Source organism: Lipotes vexillifer, unplaced genomic scaffold, assembly GCF_000442215.2.
Source record: "Lipotes vexillifer unplaced genomic scaffold, Lipotes_vexillifer_v1.1 scaffold1411, whole genome shotgun sequence".
Lineage (NCBI taxonomy): Eukaryota > Metazoa > Chordata > Mammalia > Artiodactyla > Lipotidae > Lipotes > Lipotes vexillifer.
Genome location: NW_006798086.1, coordinates 608,487 through 632,587, shown reverse-complemented (window position 1 = coordinate 632,587; position 24,101 = coordinate 608,487). Strand labels below are relative to the sequence as shown.

At 41.0% G+C, this 24,101-nt stretch overlaps 1 protein-coding gene across 1 annotated transcript in view; it reads right to left on the bottom strand.

The window, feature by feature from the left end:
- NRXN1 (neurexin 1) overlaps window positions 1-24,101 on the bottom strand; it is a 1,152,893-nt gene that overhangs the window by 552,555 nt on the left and 576,237 nt on the right. The window contains exon 16 of the mRNA XM_007470152.1: window positions 1,916-2,089. Within this exon, the coding sequence (XP_007470214.1) occupies window positions 1,916-2,089 (174 nt within the window). The remainder of the gene's footprint in view (window positions 1-1,915; window positions 2,090-24,101) is intronic.

Genomic DNA, 24,101 nt, shown 5'->3' with positions numbered 1-24,101 from the left:
TATTAAAGCTCAGATATTAAAGCAAACTAGATAAGGTAAGGAAGGAGTCAATGTCATAATCTACTGAATGATTTCAGATGCTCAAACCATAGTTTAAAATTACCCAAGAAGATGTACAATCACCTCAACCAAACTGCTCATTAGGTTATGATGGAAAATAACACCAAATTTTATTTCTGTAAATACACTTTCTCAGTACATTTCTTATTAGTTTTCCCTTCCACTCACCCACTCACATTATGTGCCAGTGGTGGGAGGTAATGTGTGTGGGTTTGGTTTTCTATCTTGTGAGTGTTTAGCTGTGAATGTGTCTGTCTTCTCCCACCATTTCTTGTAGGTGAGAATTTACCGAGCAACTTGTAGAAAGGCCTATTCTTTTTTTTTTTTTTTTTTGTGATACGCGGGCCTCTCACTGTTGTGGCCTCTCCCGTTGCGGAGCACAGCCTCCGGACGCGCAGGCTCAGCGGCCATGGCTCACGGGCCCAGCAGCTCCGCGGCATGTGGGATCCTCCTGGACCGGGGCACGAACCCGTGTCCCCTGCATTGGCAGGCGGACTCTCAACCACTGCACCACCAGGGAAGCCCGAAAGGCCTGTTTGAAAAATGTTTTCAGAAGATTTTGTAGTACCTTTAAAAAAAACAAAAAAACACCCCATATATTCTCACTTATTAGATCACCTCCAAGAATCAAAGTTATGTCCCACATTTTTGTCTCCATCCACTAGAGAGAATTTATTCACTTAACAATTTTGTTTCCTTTGCTAAATTGGTAAAAGGAGAAAACACATAGTTTCCCTTTGTTTCACAAAAGGGCATTTATACCAAAATTTGAAACAAAGTAAATAAATACAGCAAAACATTAAAAATGAACTCAATAAAGATTTCCATTAAATAATCTTATCCTCTGGCGTGATTAAAACACAATTTGAATTTTACCTGACTTTTCAGGGAAACTTATGTTACAGAGAAAAAAATGTATTTCCAAATAAAAATTTTTTATGTACTTAGGTAACTGCTAATTCTAATAGCATTATTTTGGCTGAGAAGACATGATTCATAATCTCCTGGGAGACAGGAATTCACATCTTTCTTCGCTTCCCCCATATGAAATTTCCTTATGAATCTAAAATTTTCAAAATGGCTCAAACTGTATTCAACATTAAAAGAGAAGCAGCAACACATTCACAGCTACAAAATTCAGGATAATGTGATTAAATTGCATTTATGGAGGGAGAATTGGCTCAAATAACCTGAGGTGTTGAAGTGAAAATTATCTAAAATGAAAGTAGCAATCAAAAAGTACTCCTACAGATCTTAGTCTGATAGAGAACACAAAAGTACAGAAAGATACTTGAGCACATTTCTGAAGTATGGAATATTAGCTTTGGGTAATAGAAGAATCCAATTTTTGCTAAAACAAACTGATAATATATGGGAGACACTCTTGCTGCCAGGTAGAAACAAACCAAACCGTGATTTGAGAATGGGTATCTGAATGTTATTCTCTTGTTGTATCCTATTGAATGTAGATTTCAAAAAGCAGGCTCAAATTGATTAACATTTGCTGGAGTAAATATGTTTATCTAGTCCAAGTGGAGTATCTATTTAATGCTATAACGAAAGCACTGCAGAAGTGATTAGCACACTAATTAGGTGAACTAAAGAATGCATAGAAGCAGAAAATAACAAGATCCATAGCTCCCATTTTATATCAGGCATTAGTCTAGGTTTGCAAACAGTCCATAAAATTTAAGATTTATGGGATGAAAAGTTTAAAACACGAATAAGGACTTTTAAGCCGTAACTGGGGGTTTGGTCAATTGTGAATGAAAATTTTGCCTGCCAGAGAATTTTGCTGTTCTCATTTATAGGTGGAATTAGAATTATTTTGAGTGTGATAACAAAGATCTAGTACCTTCACAGCCTCTCTCAATCTGTCCATTGCAGAAAAGAGCATCTGAGATGAGGTCTGGAAGCCGTCCATTTAGATCAACTGATGCCAGGCAGCCTTGAAAGCCCTCCTTGGCATGGACGAGTTTCGGCAAGGATTTATATGTTTCCTTGGCCACTCCTCCTATATACAAGTCACCTGTGGGAAGACAAAAATTTTGGTCACAAAAGTAACTTAACATTGACTTTAAACAACAGTAGAACACACAAAAAAATAGGTTTTTCATTAAATTAATTTTAAAAAGTAAATTTATGACTAGATATTTTCTTAAAAGTACAAAACAGGGGAAGACGGCGGAAGACTAAGACGCAGAGATCACCTTCCTCCCCACAGATACACCAAAAATACATCTACACGTGGAACAACTCCTACGGAACACCTACTGAACGCTGGCAGAAGACCTCAGACCTCCCAAAAGGCAAGAAACCCCCCACGTACCTGGGTAGGGCAAAAGAAAAAAAGAATAAACAGAGACAAAAGGATAGGGACGGAACCGGCACCAGTGGGAGGGAGCTGTGAAGGAGGAAAAGTTTCCACACTCTAGGAGGCCCCTTTGCGGGCGGAGACTGCGGGTGGCGGAGGGAGAAAGCTTCGGAGCCGCGCAGGAGAGCACAGCCACAGGGGTGCGCAGGCCAAAGAGGAGAGATTCCCGCACAGAGGATCAGGGCCGACCGGCACTCACCAGCCTGAGAGGCTTGTCTGCTCCCTCGCCGGGGTGGGCGGGGCTGCGAGCTGACTGGGGTTGGCAGCGTGAACACAGCCTGCAGGGGGTCAGTGCGCCACGGCTAGCCGGGAGGGAGTCCGGCAAAAAGTCTAGACCTGCCAAAGAGGCAAGAGACTTTTTCTTCCCTCTTTGTTTCCTGGTGCGCGAGGAGAGGGGATTAAGAGCGCTGCTTAAAGGAGCTCCAGAGACGGGCGCGAGCCACGGCTGAAAGCGTGGACCCCAGAGACGGGCGTGAGACGCTAAGGCTGCTGCTGCCGCCGCCGCCACGAAGCGGCCTGTGTGCGAGCACAGGTCACTATCAACACCCCCCTTCCGGGGAACATGTGCAGCTTGGCACTGCCAGGGTCCCAGGATCCAAGGACCACTCCCCCGGGAGAACGCACGACGCGCCTCAGGCTGGTGCAACGTCACTCCGGCCTCTGCCGCCACAGGCTCGCCCTGCACTCCGTGCCCCTCCCTCCCCCTAGCCTGAGTGAGCCAGAGCCTCCGAATGAGCGGCTCCTTTAACCCCATCCTGTCTGAGTGAAGAACAGACGCCCTCCGGCAACCTACACAGAGGCGGGGCCAAATCCAAAGCAGAGACCCTAGGAGCTGTGAGAACAAAGAAGAGAAAGGGAAATCTTTCCCAGCAGCCTCAGAAGCGGCGGATTAAGGCTCCACAATCAACTTGATGTACTCTGCATCTCTGGAATACTTGAAGAGACGAGTCATCCCAAATTGAGGAGGTGGAATTTGAGAGCAAGATTTATGATTTTTTCCCCTTTTCCTCTTTTTGTGAGAGTGTATGTGTATGCTTCTGTGTGAGATTTTGTCTGTACAGCTTTGCTTCCACCATTTGTCCTAGGGTTCTACCCGTCCATTTTTTTTGTTTTGTTTTTTTAAATTTTTCTTTTTTTTCTCTTAATAATTTTTTTATTTTAATAACTTTATTATATTATATTTTACTTTATCTCCTTTCATTTTTTTTCCTTCCTTCCCTCCTTCCTTCCTTCCTTCCTCCCTCCCTCCCTCCCTCCCTTCTTTCTTTCTTTCTACTTCTACTAATTCTTTCTTTCTACTTTTTCTCCCTTTTATTCTGAGCCGTGTGGATGAAAGGCTCTTGGTGCTGCAGCCAGGAGTCAGTGCTGTACCTCTGAGGAGGGAGAGCCAACTTCAGGACACTGGTCCACAAGAGACCTCCCAGCTCCACATAATATCAAACGGCGAAAGTCTCCCAGAGGTCTCCATCTCAACACCAGCACCCAGCTTCACTCAACAATCTACAGCAATCTACAGCAATCTACAGTGCTGGACATCCTATGCCAAACAACTAGCAAGACAGGAACACAACCCCACCCATTAGCAGAGAGGCTACCCAAAATCATAATAAGTTCACAGACACCCCAAAACACACCACCAGACGTGGACCTGCCCACCAGAAAGACAAGATCCAGCCTCATCCAGCAGAACACAGGCACTAGTCCCCTCCACCAGGAAGCCTACACAACCCACTGAACCAACCTTAGCCACTGGGGACAGACACCAAAAACAATGGGAACTACGAACCTGCAACCTGTGAGAAGGAGACCCCAAACACGGTTAATTAAGCAAAATGAGAAGACAGAGAAACACACAGCAGATGAAGGAGCAAGGTAAAAACCCACCAGACCTAACAAATGGAGAGGAAATAGGCAGTCTACCTGAAAAAGAATTCAGAGTACTGGTAGTAAAGATGATCCAAAATCTTGGAAACAGAACAGACAAAATGCAAGAAACATTTAACAAGAACGTAGAAGAACAAAAGATGACACAAACAACGACGAACAAAACAATAAATGAAATTAAAAATACTCTAGATGGGATCAATAGCAGAATAACTGAGGCAGAAGAACGGATAAGTGACCTGGAAGATAAAATAGTGGAAATAACTACTGCAGGGAAGAATAAAGAAAAAAGAATGAAAAGAACTGAGGGCAGTCCCAGAGACCTCTGGGACAACATCAAATGCACCAACATTCGAATTATAGGGGTTCCAGAAGACGAAGAGAAAAAGAAAGGAACTGAGAAAATATTTGAAGAGATTATAGTTGAAAACTTCCCTAATATGGGAAAGGAAATAGGTAATCAAGTCCAGGAAGCACAGAGAGTCCCATACAGGGTAAACCCAAGGAGAAATACGCCAAGACACTTATTAATCAAACTGTCAAAAATTAAATACAAAGAAAACATTAAAAGCAGCAAGGGGAAAACAACAAATAACACACAAGGGAATCCCCTTAAGGTTAACAGCTGATCTCTCAGCAGAAACTCTGCAACACAGAAGGGAGTGGCAGGACATACTGAAAGTGATGAAGGAGAAAAACCTGCAACCAAGATTACTCTACCCAACAAGGATCTCTCTCAGATTTGATGGAGAAATTAAAACATTACAGACAAGCAAAAGCTGAGAGAGTTTAGCACCATCAAACCAACTTTACAACAACTGCTAAAGGAACTTCTCTAGGCAAGAAACACAAGAGAAGGAAAAGACCTACAATAATGAACCCAAAACAATTAAGAAAATGGGAAGAGGAACATACATATCAATAATTACCTTAAATGTAAATGGACTAAATGCTCCCACCAAAAGACACAGATTGGCTGAATGGATACAAAAACAAGACCCATATATTTGCTGTCTACAAGAGACCCACTTCAGACCTAGAGACACATACAGACTGAAAGTGAGGGGATGGAAAAAGTTATTTCATGCAAATGGAAACCAGAAGAAAGCTGGCGTATCAATTCTCATATCAGACAAAATAGACTTTAAAATAAAGACTATTAGAAGAGACAAAGAAGGACACTACATAATGATCAAGGGATCGATCCAAGAAGAAGATATAACAATTGTAAATATTTATGCACCCAACATAGGAGCACCTCAATACATAAGGCAAATACTAACAGCCATAAAAGGGGAAATCGACAGTAACACATTCATAGTAGGGGACTTTAACACCCCACTTTCACCAATGGACAGATCATCCAAAATGAAAATAAATAAGGAAACACAAGCTTTAAATGATACATTAAACAAGATGGACTTAATTGATATTTATAGGACACTCCATCCAAAAACAACAGAATACACATTTTTCTCAAGTGCTCATGGAACATTCTCCAGGATAGATCATATCTTGGGTCACAAATCAAGCCTTGGTAAATTTAAGAAAATTGAAATTGTATCAAGTATCTTTTCCGACCACAACGCCATGAGACTAGATATCAATTACAGGAAAAGATCTGTAAAAAATACAAACACATGGAGGCTAAACAATACACTACTTAAAAACGAAGTGATCACTGAAGAAATCAAAGAGGCCATCAAAAAATGCCTAGAAACAAATAACAATGGAGACACGATGACCCAAAATCTATGGGATGCAGCTAAAGCAGTTCTAAGAGGGAAGTTTATAGCAATAAAATCCTACCTTAAGAAACAGGAAACATCTCGAATAAACAACCTAACCTTGCACCTAAAGCAATTAGAGAAAGAACAAAAAACCCCAATGTTAGCAGAAGGAAAGAACTCATAAAAATCAGATCAGAAATAAATGCATGAAAAAGAAATGAAGGAAACAATAGCAAAGATCAATAAAACTAAAAGCTGGTTCTTTGAGAAGATAAACAAAATAGATAAACCATTAGCCAGACTCATCAAGAAAAAAAGGGAGAAGACTCAAATCAATAGAATCAGAAATGAAAAAGGAGAAGTAACAACTGACACTGCAGAAATACAAAAAATCATGAGGGATTACTACAAGCAACTCTATGCCAATAAAATGGACAATCTGGAAGAAATGGACAAATTCTTAGAAATGCACAAACTGCCAAGACTGAATCAGGAAGAAATAGAAAATATGAACAGACCAATCACAAACACTGAAATTGAAACTGTGATTAAAAATCTTCCAACAAACAAAAGCCCAGGACCAGATGGCTTCACAGGCGAATTCTATCAAACATTTAGAGAAGAGCTAACACCTATCCTTCTCAAACTCTTCCAAAATATAGCAGAGGGAGGAACACTCCCAAACTCATTCTACGAGGCCACCATCACCTTGATACCAAAACCAGACAAGGATGTCACAAAGAAAGAAAACTACAGGCCAATATCACTGATGAACATAGATGCAAAAATCCTCAACAAAATACTAGCAAACAGAATCCAACAGCACATTAAAAGGATCATACACCATGATCAAGTGGGGTTTATTCCAGGAATGCAAGGATTCTTCAATATACGCAAATCTATCAATGTGATTAACCATATTAACAAATTGAAGGAGAAAAACCATATGATCATCTCAATAGATGCAGAGAAAGCTTTTGACAAAATTCAACACCCATTTATGATAAAAACCCTGCAGAAAGTAGGTGTAGAGGGAACTTTCCTCAATATAATAAAGGCCGTATATGACAAGCCCACAGCCAACATCATCCTCAATGGCGAAAAACTGAAAGCATTTCCACTAAGGTCAGGAACAAGACAAGGTTGCCCACTCTCACCACTCTTATTCAACATAGTTTTGGAAGTTTTAGCCACAGCAATCAGAGAAGAAAAGGAAATAAAAGGAATCCAAATCGGAAAAGAAGAAGTAAAGCTGTCACTGTTTGCAGATGACATGATACTATACATAGAGAATCCTAAAGATGCTACCAGAAAACTACTAGAGCTAATCAATGAATTTGGTAAAGTAGCAGGATACAAAATTAATGCACAGAAATCTCTGGCATTCCTATATACTAACGATGAAAAATCTGAAAGTGAAATCAAGAAAACACTCCCATTTACCATTGCAACAAAAAGAATAAAATATCTAGGAATAAACCTACCTAAGGAGACAAAAGACCTGTATGCAGAAAATTATAAGACACTGATGAAAGAAATTAAAGATGATACAAACAGATGGAGAGATATACCATGTTCTTGGATTGGAAGAATCAACATTGTGAAAATGACTCTACTCCCCAAAGCAATCTATAGATTCAATGCAATCCCTATCAAACTACCACTGGCATTTTTCACAGAACTAGAACAAAAAATTTCACAATTTGTATGGAAACACAAAAGACCCCGAATAGCCAAAGCAATCTTGAGAACAAAAAATGGAGCTGGAGGAATCAGGCTGCCTGACTTCAGACTATACTACAAAGCTACAGTAATCAAGACAGTATGGTACTGGCACAAAAACAGAAAGATAGATCAATGGAATAGGATAGAAAGCCCAGAGATAAACCCACGCACATATGGTCACCTTATCTTTGATAAAGGAGGCAGGAATGTACAGTGGAGAAAGGACAGCCTCTTCAATAAGTGGTGCTGGGAAAACTGGACAGGTACATGTAAAAGTATGAGATTAGATCACTCCCTAACACCATACACAAAAATAAGCTCAAAATGGATTAAAGACCTAAATGTAAGGCCAGAAACTATCAAACTCTTAGAGGAAAACGTAGGCAGAACACTCTATGACATAAATCACACCAAGATCCTTTTTGACCAACCTCCTAGAGAAATGGAAATAAAAACAAAAATAAACAAATGGGACCTGATGAAACTGCAAAGCTTTTGCACAGCAAAGGAAACCATACACAAGACCAAAAGACACCCCTCAGAATGGGAGAAAATATTTGCAAATGAAGCAACTGACAAAGGATTAATCTCCAAAATTTATAAGCAGCTCATGCAGCTCAATAACAAAAAACCAAACAACGCAATCCAAAAATGGGCCGAAGACCTAAATAGAGATTTCTCCAAAGAAGATATACAGACTTCCAACAAAGACATGAAAGAATGCTCAACATCATTAATCATTAGAGAAATGCAAATCAAAACTACAATAAGATATCAGCTCACACCAGTCAGAATGGCCATCATCAAAAAGTCTAGAAACAATAAATGCTGGAGAGGGTGTGGAGAAAAGGGAACCCTCTTGCACTGCTGGTGGGAATGTAAATTGATACAGCCACTGTGGAGAACAGTATGGAGGTTCCTTAAAAAACCACAAATAGAACTACCATATGACCCAGCAATCCCACTACTGGGCATATACCCTGAGAAAACCATAATTCAAAAAGAGTCATGTACCAAAATGTTCTTTGCAGCTCTATTTACAATAGCCCAGAGATGGAAACAACCTAAGTGTCCATCATCGGATGAGTGGATGAAGAAGATGTGGCACATATATACAATGGAAGATTACTCAGCCATAAAAAGAAATGAAATTGAGCTATTTGTAATGAGGTGGATAGACCCAGAGTCTGTCATACAGAGTGAAGTAAGTCAGAAAGAGAAAGACAAATACTGTATGCTAACACATATATATGGAATTTAAGAAAAAAAAATGTCATGAAGAACCAAGGGGTAAGACAGAAATAAAGACACAGACCTATTAGAGAATGGACTTGAGTATATGGGGAGGGGGAAGGGTAAGCTGTGACAAAGCGAGAGAGAGGCATGGACATATATACACTACCAAACATAAGGTAGATAGCTAGTGGGAAGCAGCCGCATAGCACAGGGAGATCAGCTTGGTGCTTTGTGACCGCCTAGAGGGGTGGGATAGGGAGGGTGGGAGGGAGGGAGATGCAAGAGGGAAGAGATATGGGAACATATGTATATGTATAACTGACTCACTTTGTTATAAAGCAGAAACTAACACACCATTGTAAAGCAATTATACTCCAATAAAGACGGAAAAAAAAAAAGTAGAAAACAATAGAGGTGTTTGAATAATACATCAGTACTACAAGAAATTTCTATAAGCTATTTCCACAGAGAACTTAAGTGAGTTTGATACAGTGTGGCCAAATGGAAGGAACATGGACCATGAAGTGGTCCCTGAATTATTTGGGCTGGCCAAAAAGTTCCTTCACGTTCTTCCACACGATGTTATGGAAGAACCGCAAAGAATTTTTTGGCCAACCCAATAAAATCCAAATCAAGTTATTTACCGACTCTATGGCTTTGAGCTTTTTTTTTTTTTTTTTTAGTTTCTCTGATCATTAGTGACCTCATTTCTAAAATGGGAGCAATAAAACCTATTCCATAGGGTTGTGTGAGGATTAAGTGAGATAAAATAATGGAAAGAATCTATCAGAATGAAAATATGTAGTAGATGTTAGCAGGTGTTATTATTATCAAATCTACATTCTGCTTAGAGAGTTCTAGGTCTTTCTGTTAACTAGAAGCTTAATAAATTCTAAATGTCTAATGTCTAAAATTGCCTTTTCTAGTATGCTTGAACCTATTATCCTTGCTTGCACCTAACTTATTCACTAACTCACTCCCATAGTAGACTATATATACCTGAATATTCCATCCCTTTTCAAGTATTTCATCTTTTAGGTAAAGGCATACCACTTTGAATTCTTTATGCTGTTCTGTGATCTACTGACAGGTTATCAATTAATTTTGCCCAATTTTATTACAGTTTCTCGTGGGACACTTTGCTCTGCTTGTCATCTTCATGTCTCTAGGTTTAAGATTTCCCAACTTTATGGACAACTACTTAAAAAAAGAGACTGCAATCCAAGTTTGATTGTTTCTTTTCTATTGAAGATTATTCTTCATACTGTATAGCACTGAGTAGATGTAATTAACTGACTCTAGTAAACAATCAATGCAGAACATAAGGAGAGTGACCCCAAATTTCCATAATATACTACTCCTGTTTACAAGTCCTGGTAACATATTCTATTGAGCTACTTACTTCTCTGACTTTGCATTGTCATTTGGATTTTCTCTCTCACGTTAACCATTTTATTTAACTTTCATGTTACCTGATACCTTCTCCCACTGTAACACAAAACTCCTATATTCCTAATGTTCTCTGGGCCCCTTTGTATTGTTTTCATGGGACTTGGGAGGAAGGAGAACTGATACACATGCTGATGCTCACACTGTTTGTTAAGTCATGAATAATAAAGTGCTTGGTGGCTGACCCAGAAAGCTTGTGTCTTCTGCCGCCATGCATAAAACAGTAATAGGCTCACCTGGTAAGTAGGGTAAAAATCAAGCAACACACAGAATACTCCTGATTGTACTGATGAGAAAACTGAGCTTGCTTAAAGTCATTTAGCCATAAAAACTGAGAACTGGGCTTCCCTGGTGGTTGAGAGTCTGCCTGCCAATGCAGGGGACACGGGTTCGTGCCCCGGTCCGGGAGGATCCCACATGCCACGGAGCGGCTGGACCCGTGAGCCATGGCCGCTGAGCCTGCGCGTCCGGAGCCTCTGCTCCACAATGGGAGAGGCCACAACAGTGAGAGGCCCGTGTACCGCAAAAAAAAAGAAACAAAACAAAACAAAACAAAACTGAGAACTTAGGTCCCTGACCTACTAACTAAAGCTCTAAGTATTACACTAGGATGCCACTGATCCTGCATAATTTGTACTGAAGGTACTGGATATGCTTACTTCCCTCACCTCTTAAATAAAAGGAAACATCTATTGACTATTAACCATCACTCTTAATATTAAAGGAAAGCATGTTTTTGATCTGAAATAGGATACTATTTTTGAAACGTTTGATTTTTCCCTTCCATATTTCCTTTCTCTCCTTAGTCTTTTCTCTCACTTAAATTTCAAGTGATTGTGTTTTATTTGCCTCAGAGACCAAAGATATAAAGTTATCTTTATGTATTTGATCCTTAAAATTCAAGACTCTTAGAGGAGTAAAATAGACAGAATATACAGGCAATTACATGAGAAGAGTAAAGCTTTCCTGCCCCTCATGTGGGCAAAGCAGGAGAGAAAGCTGGAGGAGAATCTTGAATATAGTCGTTGCCCAATAGAGGACATAGTGATCTGACTTGAGGCCTGAGCCCTGGTGGATGCCAAAACCTCATGTAGGTTGAGGAAAGTAATACTGATCTGTGTGCATTTCCTCAAGAGAACCCAGAGGCAGCAGTGATATTCTTGAGAAGAAACAGATGCATAGTAGATTCAGACATGCTGGGAGCTTTCTTAGCCTGACAGAACTTTTCATATCCCCTTGTGGTGTGGCAGCAACGGAACAATTCCCAGAGCAGAACAGGAGCAAGCAGAAAAAGGCTGGCCTGAGGAGGTCGTGCACACAAGAAAGAAGATGCTGGGTAGCAATTCAGTGGGCACCTAAGCAATTAATATAGAATATTTGAGACCAACTCCTGTGCAATCTCTCTACCTCCCCAGATACTGGTACAATGGAAGCCCCCCCACCCCCAAATCATCTAGACATAATCCCAAGGAAATAAGGGAACTGAAATTGCCTGAGATTACAGTTTCACTAACTCAAAGAATCAGAGCTCAAAACAGAAACCAAGGTGAGTTATAGAAAAATAGAGAAAGTGACCTTTCTTGTTCATCTGAGATTGTGGGCTGAGCTTTATGCTATTACATATCAAATATCAATGCAAGGAAGTGCTCCCTGCATTCATTTGCTGAACTAAATTTGTTAGGAAATCTCAGCTTTCCTCTGGGCCTAATGAATGTAGTACTAGAGAACAGTGGGAGTTGAGTTAAGAATTCTTCTCACTGCTTCAGGTTTTTGAGATGTAGAACTTAGTACTCAAAGTTATGTATGGGATGCTAGATATGTGACAACCAATCTTCCTCTTTCTGATTGTAACCTCCTGGAGGATACAGATTGTGTCTTTGTCTTAGATTCTCCCACAGTGCCTAGTACTGGGCTACAAGCACAGTGGGCAATCTAAATATTGTCAGTCAACTGATGGATTGAAGTCACAGTAGATAAGAAATCAGAAAAGAAAGAAGAATGGTAAGGCAGCACATAGGGAGAGAGCTAATCCTAAAATGCACTTATTTCCTTTCCCCATTTCCTGCTACCTCCTACTTTTTTTCCTATCAGCACACTTACTTGCCCAAATAAGTTTTTAAAGCTTATTGAGGAAAAGTAGTAATCTTTCCCTTGTGTTGTTAAAGAGCAGAAAATATTGATTCAAGCCATGCAGGATATAAGCCTCAGACGTACCAAGGTGGATGAGTTTGGCTTTATAAGCAGGGGACTCATTCTCATTTTCATTACTGAAGCTGCACTTAGCACCACAACTTAATACCGTCTTTATAAACTCTTCATATAGCAGAGAGTGGTCTTAAGTCTCCCACAGGATTGCCGTAGGAAGAGAACAAAGGAAACCTTTAAGTGGCCTGAGCCCTGTGTAACATTAGCACTTCATCAAAGATGCGCCTTCTCCTTTTCATCCTTGGGGTGATGGAAGGAAAATGACCCATTAGCACTAATGGGATCTTGCAGGCAAAAATCCTGTGCATGGCAAGGAAGCTAGGCTTTTGAATGACCCAGTGTATGAACGAGAGCCAGGATGGACATCCAGTAAGAGTCAGTTTCCTATGGACTTGAAGCCATGCTGTTACCCTTCCTTCAAGCTATGAGTGGTTGATTTTTATTCATATTATTTAAGTAGGCCATGTATGCAACTGACAAGGAAATGATGGAGCTGTGGCAGAAGAAGGTGCAAAGAACATGTACAGAGCCAGATAATCTCAAACATTTGGGGAGTGGGCTTTTAAAAAAAAATATCAAGAAACCCTTATCTCTGTCACTAGTGTGGAGTGTGTCTGTGTGTGTGTGTGTGTGTGTGTGTGTGTGTGTGTTGTAACGGCCAAAAAAATATCAAGAAACCCTTATCTCTGTCACTAGTGTGGGGTGTGTGTGTGTGTGTGTGTGTGTGTGTGTGTGTGTGTGTGTGTGTGTGTAACGGCCCCCCCTCTCAAGAATGTCATCTGTGGAATGATCTGAGATGATATCACAAGTATCCAATTCCCAGTAGTTGGGCAGTAATGAGTAGGGAATAGCGCACAAGCTTCTTAGTTACACCTGGCTACAAAAGAATGAGAAGTACAGGTTGTCCCCAAGTTTCTAGTATAATTAGAGCGACAAGATGTCAAACGTACAAGTCTTATTTTCTTTGACTTAGTTTAGACGCATTTGTGTACTTGAAGTGTGCCCTGCACTATACAATAAGCAGCTCGAGAGCTTTCTTTGACATACTTGGTTTGAATCCCAGCAGCATTGAACCTGGTAACATAAATGGAACAATCGCTTGATAAATATCTTCTATTTTGATATAAACAGACTGAGACACAAGAATTCTGTGAAGCCCCAGGGACAGGTTGTAAGGTTCAGGCTAAATGCGCCTTATAAAATCAGAGAAATAAAAGGATTTTATGGACATCAGTTGTAAGCTGAAGTATCATGAACGAGTTTAGACCAAAAGAGAGTATAGGACACATTACTTTGTAATGACATAAATGAAGGTGCCAAACATGGGGAACAGCACAAATGTACCAAGAAGACAAAATTAATACAGCATTCAAAAAAGAGCACAAAAGGCCAGAATGGGCTGGAAAAGAAGAATTATCAAAGGGGCCATGGTAAATGATGTTGGATAAAAAAAGTCAAAGGAAAGCCTTGAGTAACATGATAGAATTTGTGACTACTGTTTTTTGGGTTTTTTTTTAAGGCAACGAGAAGTCCAAAAATAAAAGCCATGCAGGCTAGGAGATGAGGGAATTTGAAACAGTAATAATTAACAGTAATAACAATAATAATAATAATTAACAGTAATAATAAACAGTAATAATTTGGAGAGAAGAGATGAAACTGCATTTAACATTAAACATGTGTAATTTGAGTAGGAGTGTCCTACATGGATGATATGAACTGGGGGCTTAGGGATGCTGGGGCTGGAAGGCCTGGCTTGGGAGCCATCAACCAAAAGCAGAAAAATGAAGTGGTGTAAGAGGTTTTCTCTTCTCTTAAAACAGGGAGCATGAGGCAGTTAGAGCAAGGACTCTGAGCTCTACAGCAGCAGAATGCCAGCGTCAAGGTATAATTAGTTCTTTGACTCAGCTTTCCTGTTTATTCATATGTATTTTTTAGTGTCTCTTAAACATCTCAGTTTCATTTTCATTAAAAAGAGCATACATAAAAAGGACAACTGCTTTGTAGATTTGGATAGCTAAAACTCTAGGGAAACTTGAGGAGGCTCCCACAATCTCTTATAAGTGGCATTTGAAAAAAAAAAAAAAAAAAAAAAAAAGCTGGAGCAATACATACTGTCTTGCTTTCCTACTGGCCAGACTGGACAAAGTACAATTCTGGAGGCTTTGCTGAGAGGATTTGACTGTGGACAGCAAATTGTGAGACTTCGCTAACTTTCCTCTCAATTCTTGTTGCGACTGGCTAGTAGAAAAAGTACAATCAGGCTGGGCTAGTTTCTCAGAGTTATTCTGCAGGAAAGATGCCCTTCCTTACATCAGAGAACAATCAAACTCTGCCCCCGCCTCGATTTGTATCTTTATCTTTAATTTTAATCTTTTGTCACACATCCACAAATGAACATCGGCAGGTTAGATCCTGACCATATAAGTTAATGCAGGCTTTCTTTGGGAGGCAAATTAAATGTAAACCTCTTTTTATAACAGGTGTGCCCTGTTAGATAGAAGAAAAATCATCTCTAGTCCCTGGAGAACAAGCACAAACTTATTTACTTCATGTTTTTTCTGGGTAGAAAGCCAACGTTACTATTACCTGTGATTGCTTAAATAAATGATGTTAAATTTCTAGAAGCAAAAGCATGGGAAATCGTTAATATTTCTCTTACACATTTGAACCTGAGTAGATAAACGAATACTTTCATAACAATGAACAGTTTGGATTGAACAACAAACACTATCTGAAACCACATCTAAGTTCAGGGCACAGCAAGTAGTCATTATTGAAGTCAAAGCTGGCAATTCAGGTGGATGTTTTGCTCTGAAACACTAGATCTGTGCCCTTCATAGATCTCTATGAAAAATCGGGTTAATTTTAGAAATTCAGTGGTCATCAGTTTGATTTATTAGATATTGTTTAAATTCTCTACACCTTAGTCTTCCTTGGTGCATAAAGGGTTTAATCCTAGAATAACCTGTTTTTACTTCTAGGAAATACCTGCACATCCTTATCTTTAGTCCTATCCTGGTTTTCTAAGTTCAGCCTAAAAACAAACCATCATCTTCCCCCACTCCCCACACTGGGATATTACTTCTAGACTTCCCTGTTTTATAGCAATCACATTTCTAGTCTCCCTAGTACCCAAACTGAAATTAATTTCAATATCATTTTTTAACTCCGTTCTATTTCTTATACCTTACATTCAAATTATTGCTGAGAACTTTGATGTGGATGACTCAACTTGGCCAATACTTCTGACATCTGTGCCTCCATTTTCCTTTCCTTTTCCAGTTCTTACCTTCCTTTTCCCACGTACACCTTTTATGCAGTAACCCATTACCTGGTGTCCCTGCCTCTATCCATCCTCCTCATTAATACCATATCCATCGTCCCCATACTGTGTTCTGATTTCTTTAATACATCCCGCTGGTTTCTAAATGAAGTGTGAGGCTCAGGGTGGTCAAGATTTTGAGATATCCTCCCTCAGTAACTTCTTCTAAACTTTGAACAATGTCTCCCCAACAATTTTTGCCAGGGAGAGAATTAGGCTAACATCAATCCTCTACCTATATTTTAATCTTTAGTCAAACTGTATTTTTCACCATTTCTCCAATACTGCACTGTTACTGTTCCATCACTCTTCACAGTACATTACTTCCATCATGAGTGTCTTTCCCCTTCCAATGTTCCATTTCAAAGCCTGATGCAATTTCAGGGTCTCAACTCAAATTCCACCTTGTTAATGTGTTTTCTCAGTCATACGCAAGTATGATCTTTGAATCCCCGTAATATTTTGAACCTCTTTTCTGACAATTAGCATTTCCTTCCCAGCTCTCTGTGTGGATATCTTGCCTTCCCATTATTTTATAAATTCCTTGAAGAAAGCACCATAAGCGAAGCACCTTTTTAGTCTCATTTTTACTTAGCACTCACTAATTATTTGTTGACTCATTGAATGAATGGATGAATTAGCAGTTTTCATTCAATAATCATTTGAACAATAAGGACATAGTGAAGGTTCCCTGGTTCCCTCCACCAGAGAAATAATGAATGAAGTTAATTTTGGGGAATTTTTCTTCTACTGACCGCTTTCTTGAAGCCACCCAGCTCATTAAGAGGGTTCAATGCAGGGACATTTTTTTTCCATTCTGACAGTGTAATTCAGGAACAATTTTAACCAACATGTGTTGCATTCATTTGCAGAGAGAGGCAGACAAAGATAGAGGTACAGAAATAGTTTAGGGTATCAATGTGTGGTGATGAGAACCTATTCATGAGTCTCTTCAGCAGTTAAAATAAATGCCAAAATCTTTGTGGGAAATTACATTTCAGCCTATCCTGTACCTCTACCTCCTTCTATCTCTGGCCATTCTGTCATTCTCTGTGTTGCCCCACATACAAATATGACCTAACTCATGTGGCCTCCCTAGGCACACTCCCCACTATGGACACTTTACACTATTTCTCCAGATGCTTCTACTTTGTTACACTGTTATCATTACAGAGAGGTGGGGATTTATTGTTTGTGGTCATAGAACAGAGCCAAGCTGACTGCGTGGACCCCTGATGCTTTGCCCTGGTACATCTGTTAATCCCTATGTGCACTTCCTGTGGGTTTGCAGATGTCTCTCTCCATCTAGCCTGTGGACTGCCACTCCAGGATTCCTGGGATTAGATTCCCTCTGGTCTCCTGCTTCTATCTCTCAGGTCCTTGCCAGCCACAGGTATCCCTGATTCCACAGCAGCCTCCCATATCCAACAGTTTGTATATTGTTTACACTACAAAGGCATTGAATTTCACAAAAATCACTGAGACAACGGAACTTAAATGTACAGAGCCCGGACCGAGTGAGAGAGAGCCTCATCACTGCTTTGAGTCCTTCATGATCAGTGCAAGCTTTGCCATGGTCAAAACCAGAAAAGACAGCTCTGACTTTATCATTATAACAATAACTGACATTGGTGTAGTGCCCTAAACTTTACTGAGCACTTGCACATAGGTGTTGTCATTTGGTTTTCACCCGATGAGCTACAGAAAGAACAAAGGTTATCATGGACACGTGTCCCAGACAAAGACACTATGGTTCAGTGCTACAACACCAGAAAAATGGCAGGGTCCGATTCCAAGACCAGGTCTTCTGAATCCATGATAATTTTCACTTAATCTGCACTAGTTTACACACTGTATAATCCAGGTGGTGAGTGGCCAATTTGTACAGCTCCACTGCTACAAAATACAGGAATGTTTTGGAGTAACTTGGCCAGCGGAGAAAAGTAATGGTAATAAATGTTCACAGAGTCCAAGCCAAATAACACAGATTCCCAGGATGATGCAGGATGTATCTGCACACTCACTGAGCAATCTCATGAAAATAAAGCCAATTTGCTTCCATAGTCATAAACGTTAGGTATCTAAATTCCAATGAGTGGGTAGAACTCTTATGACTTCCAAATTTGATTGTTAGATATGGAAGCCACTTTTCAGTTGCCTCCCACAGAGAGATAAGTAAGACACCTGCATTCATCTGTAACCCAGCCTAATATCTGTGTGTGAACAGGTAGGCGGGCACCAAGAAAACTGGAGTTCAGACCTTAATGTTTCCCTGTAGTAAGGCTTTAAGAGTTAATATTGACATTATAGTTATGGACAGGACAGAAAATGCTTTCAACCTTCTGAAATTTCTGTTTCTAGCTGATATTTTTGAAATAAAATTGCCCAAAGAAGGAGAATTTTTGAAAAGTATGATTGTAAAACTTAGCATGAAGACAGATGTTGTGTGTTTGGCCAACAGACTGTAAGGCAAAGCTGGTGGGAAATGATAAAGTGAAATTGCTATGGAGGGGCGTGTGGTAATCCATCTTCTTTTAACCACGCTAGGTCAGTGACACTGTGGCAGTTGGGGTGCGAGTTTGGGCATATCAGTTCATGGCAAGCTAACTTTGCCTCATGCTTGGTAAATTTACCTTTTGGTAAAAACAGGGTTCAAATATTTTCATTACTTTTCCATTTTCCCCACCCAAGTGACAGCCAGTTTAGATACTGTAGACATACTTTAGCAGCATCCATCCTGTCACCATTTCATGTTTGGTTTTCCACTCTCTGGGTGTTGTTCTCTGGGACTGCATACGGTCTGCAGAGCTTCCCTATCTCATAAATACTGTTCCACCTGACACGTGCACAGCACCTCAGTTTGAAAAGTGCTTTGCCATCTCTCGTTCCATTTGATTCTCATACCAACTCTTCACAATAGGCAGGAAGTTGTTATTATCCCTACCTGACAGGTGAGCAAATTACCCTTCTGGAAAGGTAAGTGACCTGCCCAAGGTAATGCAACCAGTCCCAGGAGAATAACACTGGCCCCCCCCCCCAGCCTCCAGTTCCAGGTGACCTCTTTTCCCACTGTACTACACTGCCTCCTAGTTTTACTAAAAACCTTCTCAGTGACAGGAATAGAATGAGTAGAGGCATTTAGAAATGACTGTTCTGTAAATTAATAGAGACTTATAAATAGGGGACCTGTAAGAGGACCTATTCAAACCTGTTATCTTTCCTGAAATTTTGAGAAGCTCAGTATAACAACTTGGCTTTCTTTTTCAAAATAACTTTTCTTATTTCAAAGAAATTTTCTTTTCCTATTTCAAAATCAATGTACATTTATTTTGGGTGGGGAAGATCTAGTGGTGTACAGAGCAAGTATAAAAGAACAGCTCTTCTCTTCTCCATCATAATGGCCTGTTTAATGCAGGTCAAAAATGTCACCTGCTCTCCACTTAGCTATACAGAAGAAAAGAGAGGAAAGCCACCAGGGTTTTCTGGAGAGCCTGAAAGGACAAAGTGATATAAAGCGCACAAAAAAACCTTTACAGACATTGCCAAAAAGCTTCTTAAAATATGATGAGCTCGAGAGAGTCAAATAAAACTCACATTTTTCTTAAGTACCTGAACTCTTCTGTATTTTTTTCAAAGAACAAATTGCTTCTGTGCTTAAAGGATGGAAGAGTCTCAATCAGGTCATCAAATCCCACTGGAATAGTATATAAAATTCCCTAGGGCGTGTCTCCAAATACTTCGTTCTTCCAATACTTAAATTATTCTTAAGGAGAAATGCAAATAGTTAACAGCAGTAATCAAAAAGTGGGTCGAGGAGGTGTGGGGAACTTTCCCTAAAGGCTAGGAAAATGGAGGGCTTTAACAGTTGAACGGACTAGCAAATAACCTACTGGAACAAGCTGATGATGGATTGATAGGCCAATCTCCAATCATCCAACCAAGTACTATATGTGCCTGGGCCTGCTTTAAGCATCTATAAATGCAAATGTTCTATAGTATACATATTAAGGACACACAGCAATTAAAATTGTTGGCTGTTGTGTTTGACGAAGACTTTAGGGGCTAAGGAAACAGAACCAATATATAGGTTCTATACAAGGCATATGGATGGGAAGAGCAAGTGGAAAGTGAAAGGAGAAATACCCAGTTATTTTGTAATTACCAGAAGTGACATTTGCAGCATTACACAGGTAGTAACGTAGAAGTTTGAAGAACTATGTTTTATACAAAGGAGGAAATAATTCCTTTTATTACATGACATTTTTCCCTAAAATTAATATAAGTACTATCTTTCACTCTAGATATCCAGAAGAAATCCCTTCTAATACGTTGGGAAACATATATAGTAGTATTTAAATATTTCTATGGACCTGGGTTCAAATTCTATTTCTGGGCAATTCACTTAGTCTAAGTCTCCATTTTCTCATCTGTAATATGGAAGCACTAATGTCTCACTCATCTAATTGTTGTAAAGATTAAGAGATCGCACTTGTAAAATACAGCATCAAGATTGAGGTTCTGACTGAAGTGCCAACATAATAGATATATGATAATGTGAGTCTGAGGCAGATACTGAGATGCAAAATTTACAAAGGAGATGATAAAATACTGGTTCTCAGTCCTTGAAACCCTCAGTTATATCAAGAACATCATCATCATCAAAGGGGTCCAAAACTGGAAAGAAAGATGCCCAAGAATATTTTCTGAGGTAAGTCCTACGGTGGGATAAATCTGCACTACTGCCCGATAAAGGAGGACTACATTCTAGCCCCAAGCCTAGTGGGAAGGCTCTCAGGTCTCCTGCAGAACTTGTTTTATGTTTCTTGAGGTTGAAGGATACAGAATTGCTGGGTTACAGATAGAGTACATTAGTACAGGACCTTAAAGAAGTCTTTTTACAGTCCCTGAACTGCAAGGTGAAACCAGTGGTGGGAGATCCAAACAGTATTTGTGTTGAGGGGGAGCAGGGCGGGGAGTTGCGGGGTGGAGGTGGGGACAGAACCTAGTACAGCGTGGCTAGGAATGCTAATAACCAACCTCTAAGAAACCTGGGAATGCCAGCTGGGCTGTCCTGTGCCAGGGCAGTTATGGGAAAGTGGCCTAAATATTGCCAAACCCTGTCATACCCAGGTGGGCCTTACAAGTCCACCCTCCTTATAAACACTGGAGCTTTAAAGAATATACTGGTTGAGCTTGTGCACAGTTGTGAGAATTAAATCAGATCTTATGAGTAAAATATTTATGAGTGCATGGGATGTGATCAGCCCTCAGAAATGGTTAAAATAATTATTATTACCGTTTGATTTTATTATCATTACTGTTTAGGTGACATGTTTAACCTTCCTAAGCCTCACCTTAGCTTCATCATCTGTAACGTGGGGCTAAGTACAGCAACCTCATCAGTTAGCCACGAAAAACAAGGGGATAATATATGTAAATCTCTTAGCTAATGCTTAGTGAAAAGCGGATGATGATGAAGATGATATGATGGACCTTGCCTAAGGACACACAGAAATAAATGGTAGAGACGCTATTTCACCCAAGTCTGTCTGACCCCAAGCCTGAAACTTAATTATAATGCTATATGGCTTCTTGCGTTATCCTTAAGAAAAACCTGAATAATTAATTGCAAAGGCCAAGAAAGGGCCCTTTTTTTTTTTTTTTTTTTTTTTTTTTCTTAACCCCTTGTTTACTAGCTTTGTGACCTTAAATGTCAACCCTTCTGTGTCTCATTTTTCTTACCTTATTAAAAGATGATAATGAAACCTACCTTTAGGTGGTTATGAGAACTGCGGAGCACAGGCTCCGGATGCGCAGGCCCAGCGGCCATGGCTCACGGGCCCAGCCGCTCCACGGCATGTGGGATCCTCCCAGACTGGGGCACGAACCCGCATCCCCTGCATCGGCAGGCGGACTCTCAACCACTGCGCCACCAGGGAAGCCCAAGAAAGGGCCCTTTTAAGAGCAGACACAGAAAACCACATTAATGTGGCATTAACAAAAACCCTGATTGACCTCATGGGGTTCTAAAGTGGCACCGGAAGTACCCTCCAGTGTATGAAAATCATGGTCCAGCAGCAGCACAGTGGCGTTAAAAATGTGCTTTCCTACATGAGTCAAGTTAGCAGAACTGGCTTTGAAGCATCTCTACAATAGTAGGGGTGACTTTGTACAAGGTCCACCCAATTTTCCAGTCTATTCCAATTTTGACCCATGGCTCTAGAAGAATTGTTCAGGGTCGGGGGAGAAGCTAGCTGTCCTCTGAGTCACGGTGTAAGAGGGCTGGAGCTGCATTATTACGAAACCCTAACTCAATGAAACCACTGCCTGAATATACTAGTGATACTTACTTTTGAGATTTATAACGATCAATCGTAATATTATCCAGATGCCAGCTGGGGCCTCTCTGTCCTTTGTAGATCTAGAGGGGCCTGGTTTGAATCTTTCCAGTTCCACAGAGGATGAAAATCTGGTTTCCTTCCTCCTGTGTTCCTGTGAATTCCAGTGAGACTCCGATTTCTGCTGCTGGCTTTTGAATCCCATGTGCCGCCTCTGACCCCCAATGGACACAGTCTCTGTCTCCACCCACAGAATAATTTTGTTCACCCGAGCACTTATGATTTTAGCCATCTGAACAAATCGGTGCCATGCAATGCCCGGTTTCCCACCATCTAGATAACTGTAGCCTCAATCCCAAGCCCCTGCTCCAGAGCAAGCCAAACCCATCCCCCTGATTTTTGCATAGCAGCTTAAAGATCACCTTTTGGAGCCCTTGATGGCTCCACTTACACCCCAAGTAGACCATCCAAATATCTCTTCAAACAAATCCAGAGCAGTCATATTTTTACAGTGTGACCCTCCCTCCTATCCCCCAACCATGGTCACAGGTAGGACGTGTGTTCCAATCAAATTTACTCCCCCAAGAATTTGGCCCTAGGCCTCCGAAAGTCAAGTCAGTCTCTCCTGAGTATTTGAATTGGTCAGGGGTGGAAGGCCAGGTCTGTGGAGGCCACGTTTGCCAACGCTGGTGAAAGCAGAGAAAGCCAGTGTGCAGAGAGGGAGGCGAAGGAAGGCTCCCTGGGAAGCCAGGTGAAGGCAGCTCACAGCCCCCATGGAGACCAGGGAGGATGAGACGCCGGCTTGTTGCTGACAGCTTTCCTGATACGGATCTCATGAGCTCCAGCTGTAAATTTTCTCTTTCTTGCCCTTGGGTTCCTTGAATGCTCTACTCTGCCCCACTTCCCCCTTTTTCATTTAAGTTAGTCTATGTGGGTTCATGCTTCTTGTACTCCAAAGACCTTTGTATTTGTCTCCCTTCAGAAAAAAAGAGGGAGGTCTGAGAGCCATGAAAACTGAAGACTTAAGGCCTTCCTCAGTGAGAGAGATGATACCGAGCTTTCCTTCCCAGATGGCCCTGACACAGGGAGCTCTTGGCCGAGAAGCTCAGCCTCTAAGAAGACAGCTCAGCTGCACTCCTGGTGTTCCCTGATAGAGGGACAAGCTATGATGAGGCTGAGGTCTTGTGAGCAGTCACCTGGCCCTTAAGGACCCAGCTCTGAGCACATGCAGGCACTTTGTTCTCCACAGCATACATGGCCCCAGCTTTAAGAACTCATCTCATCTCATCACTGTCCCCCTGGGACATGGGAAACGGGCACCTTGTCCAAAAGGCATGTGAGCACTGGATTCAGATTTCTAGGAGGCCACACTTTCCTGTGGGAGGAGAGGGAAGCTATTTCTCCTGGAAGAGGACATCCTTGCAGATATTCCAAGCACACAAGCCAAGCCCTGTGGCTGTCAGAGCTCAGCCAGGGTCGAGGGTGAGAAGGAACGAGCATCAGCACTTAAGTCCCTATAACACCTTCCCCAGAGCAATTGCAAAGGGGAAGGGTTGAGGTCCTTAAAGTTGCACCAGAATAAAAAGCTAAAGGGGGCTTCCCTGGTGGCGCAGTGGTTGAGAGTCCGCCTGCCGATGCAGGGGACGCGGGTTCGTGCCCTGGTCCGGGAGGATTCCACATGCCGCGGAGCGGCTGGGCCCGTGGGCCATGGTCGCTGAGCCTGCGCGTCAGGAGCCTGTGCTCCGCAACGGGAGAGGCCACGACAGTGAGAGGCC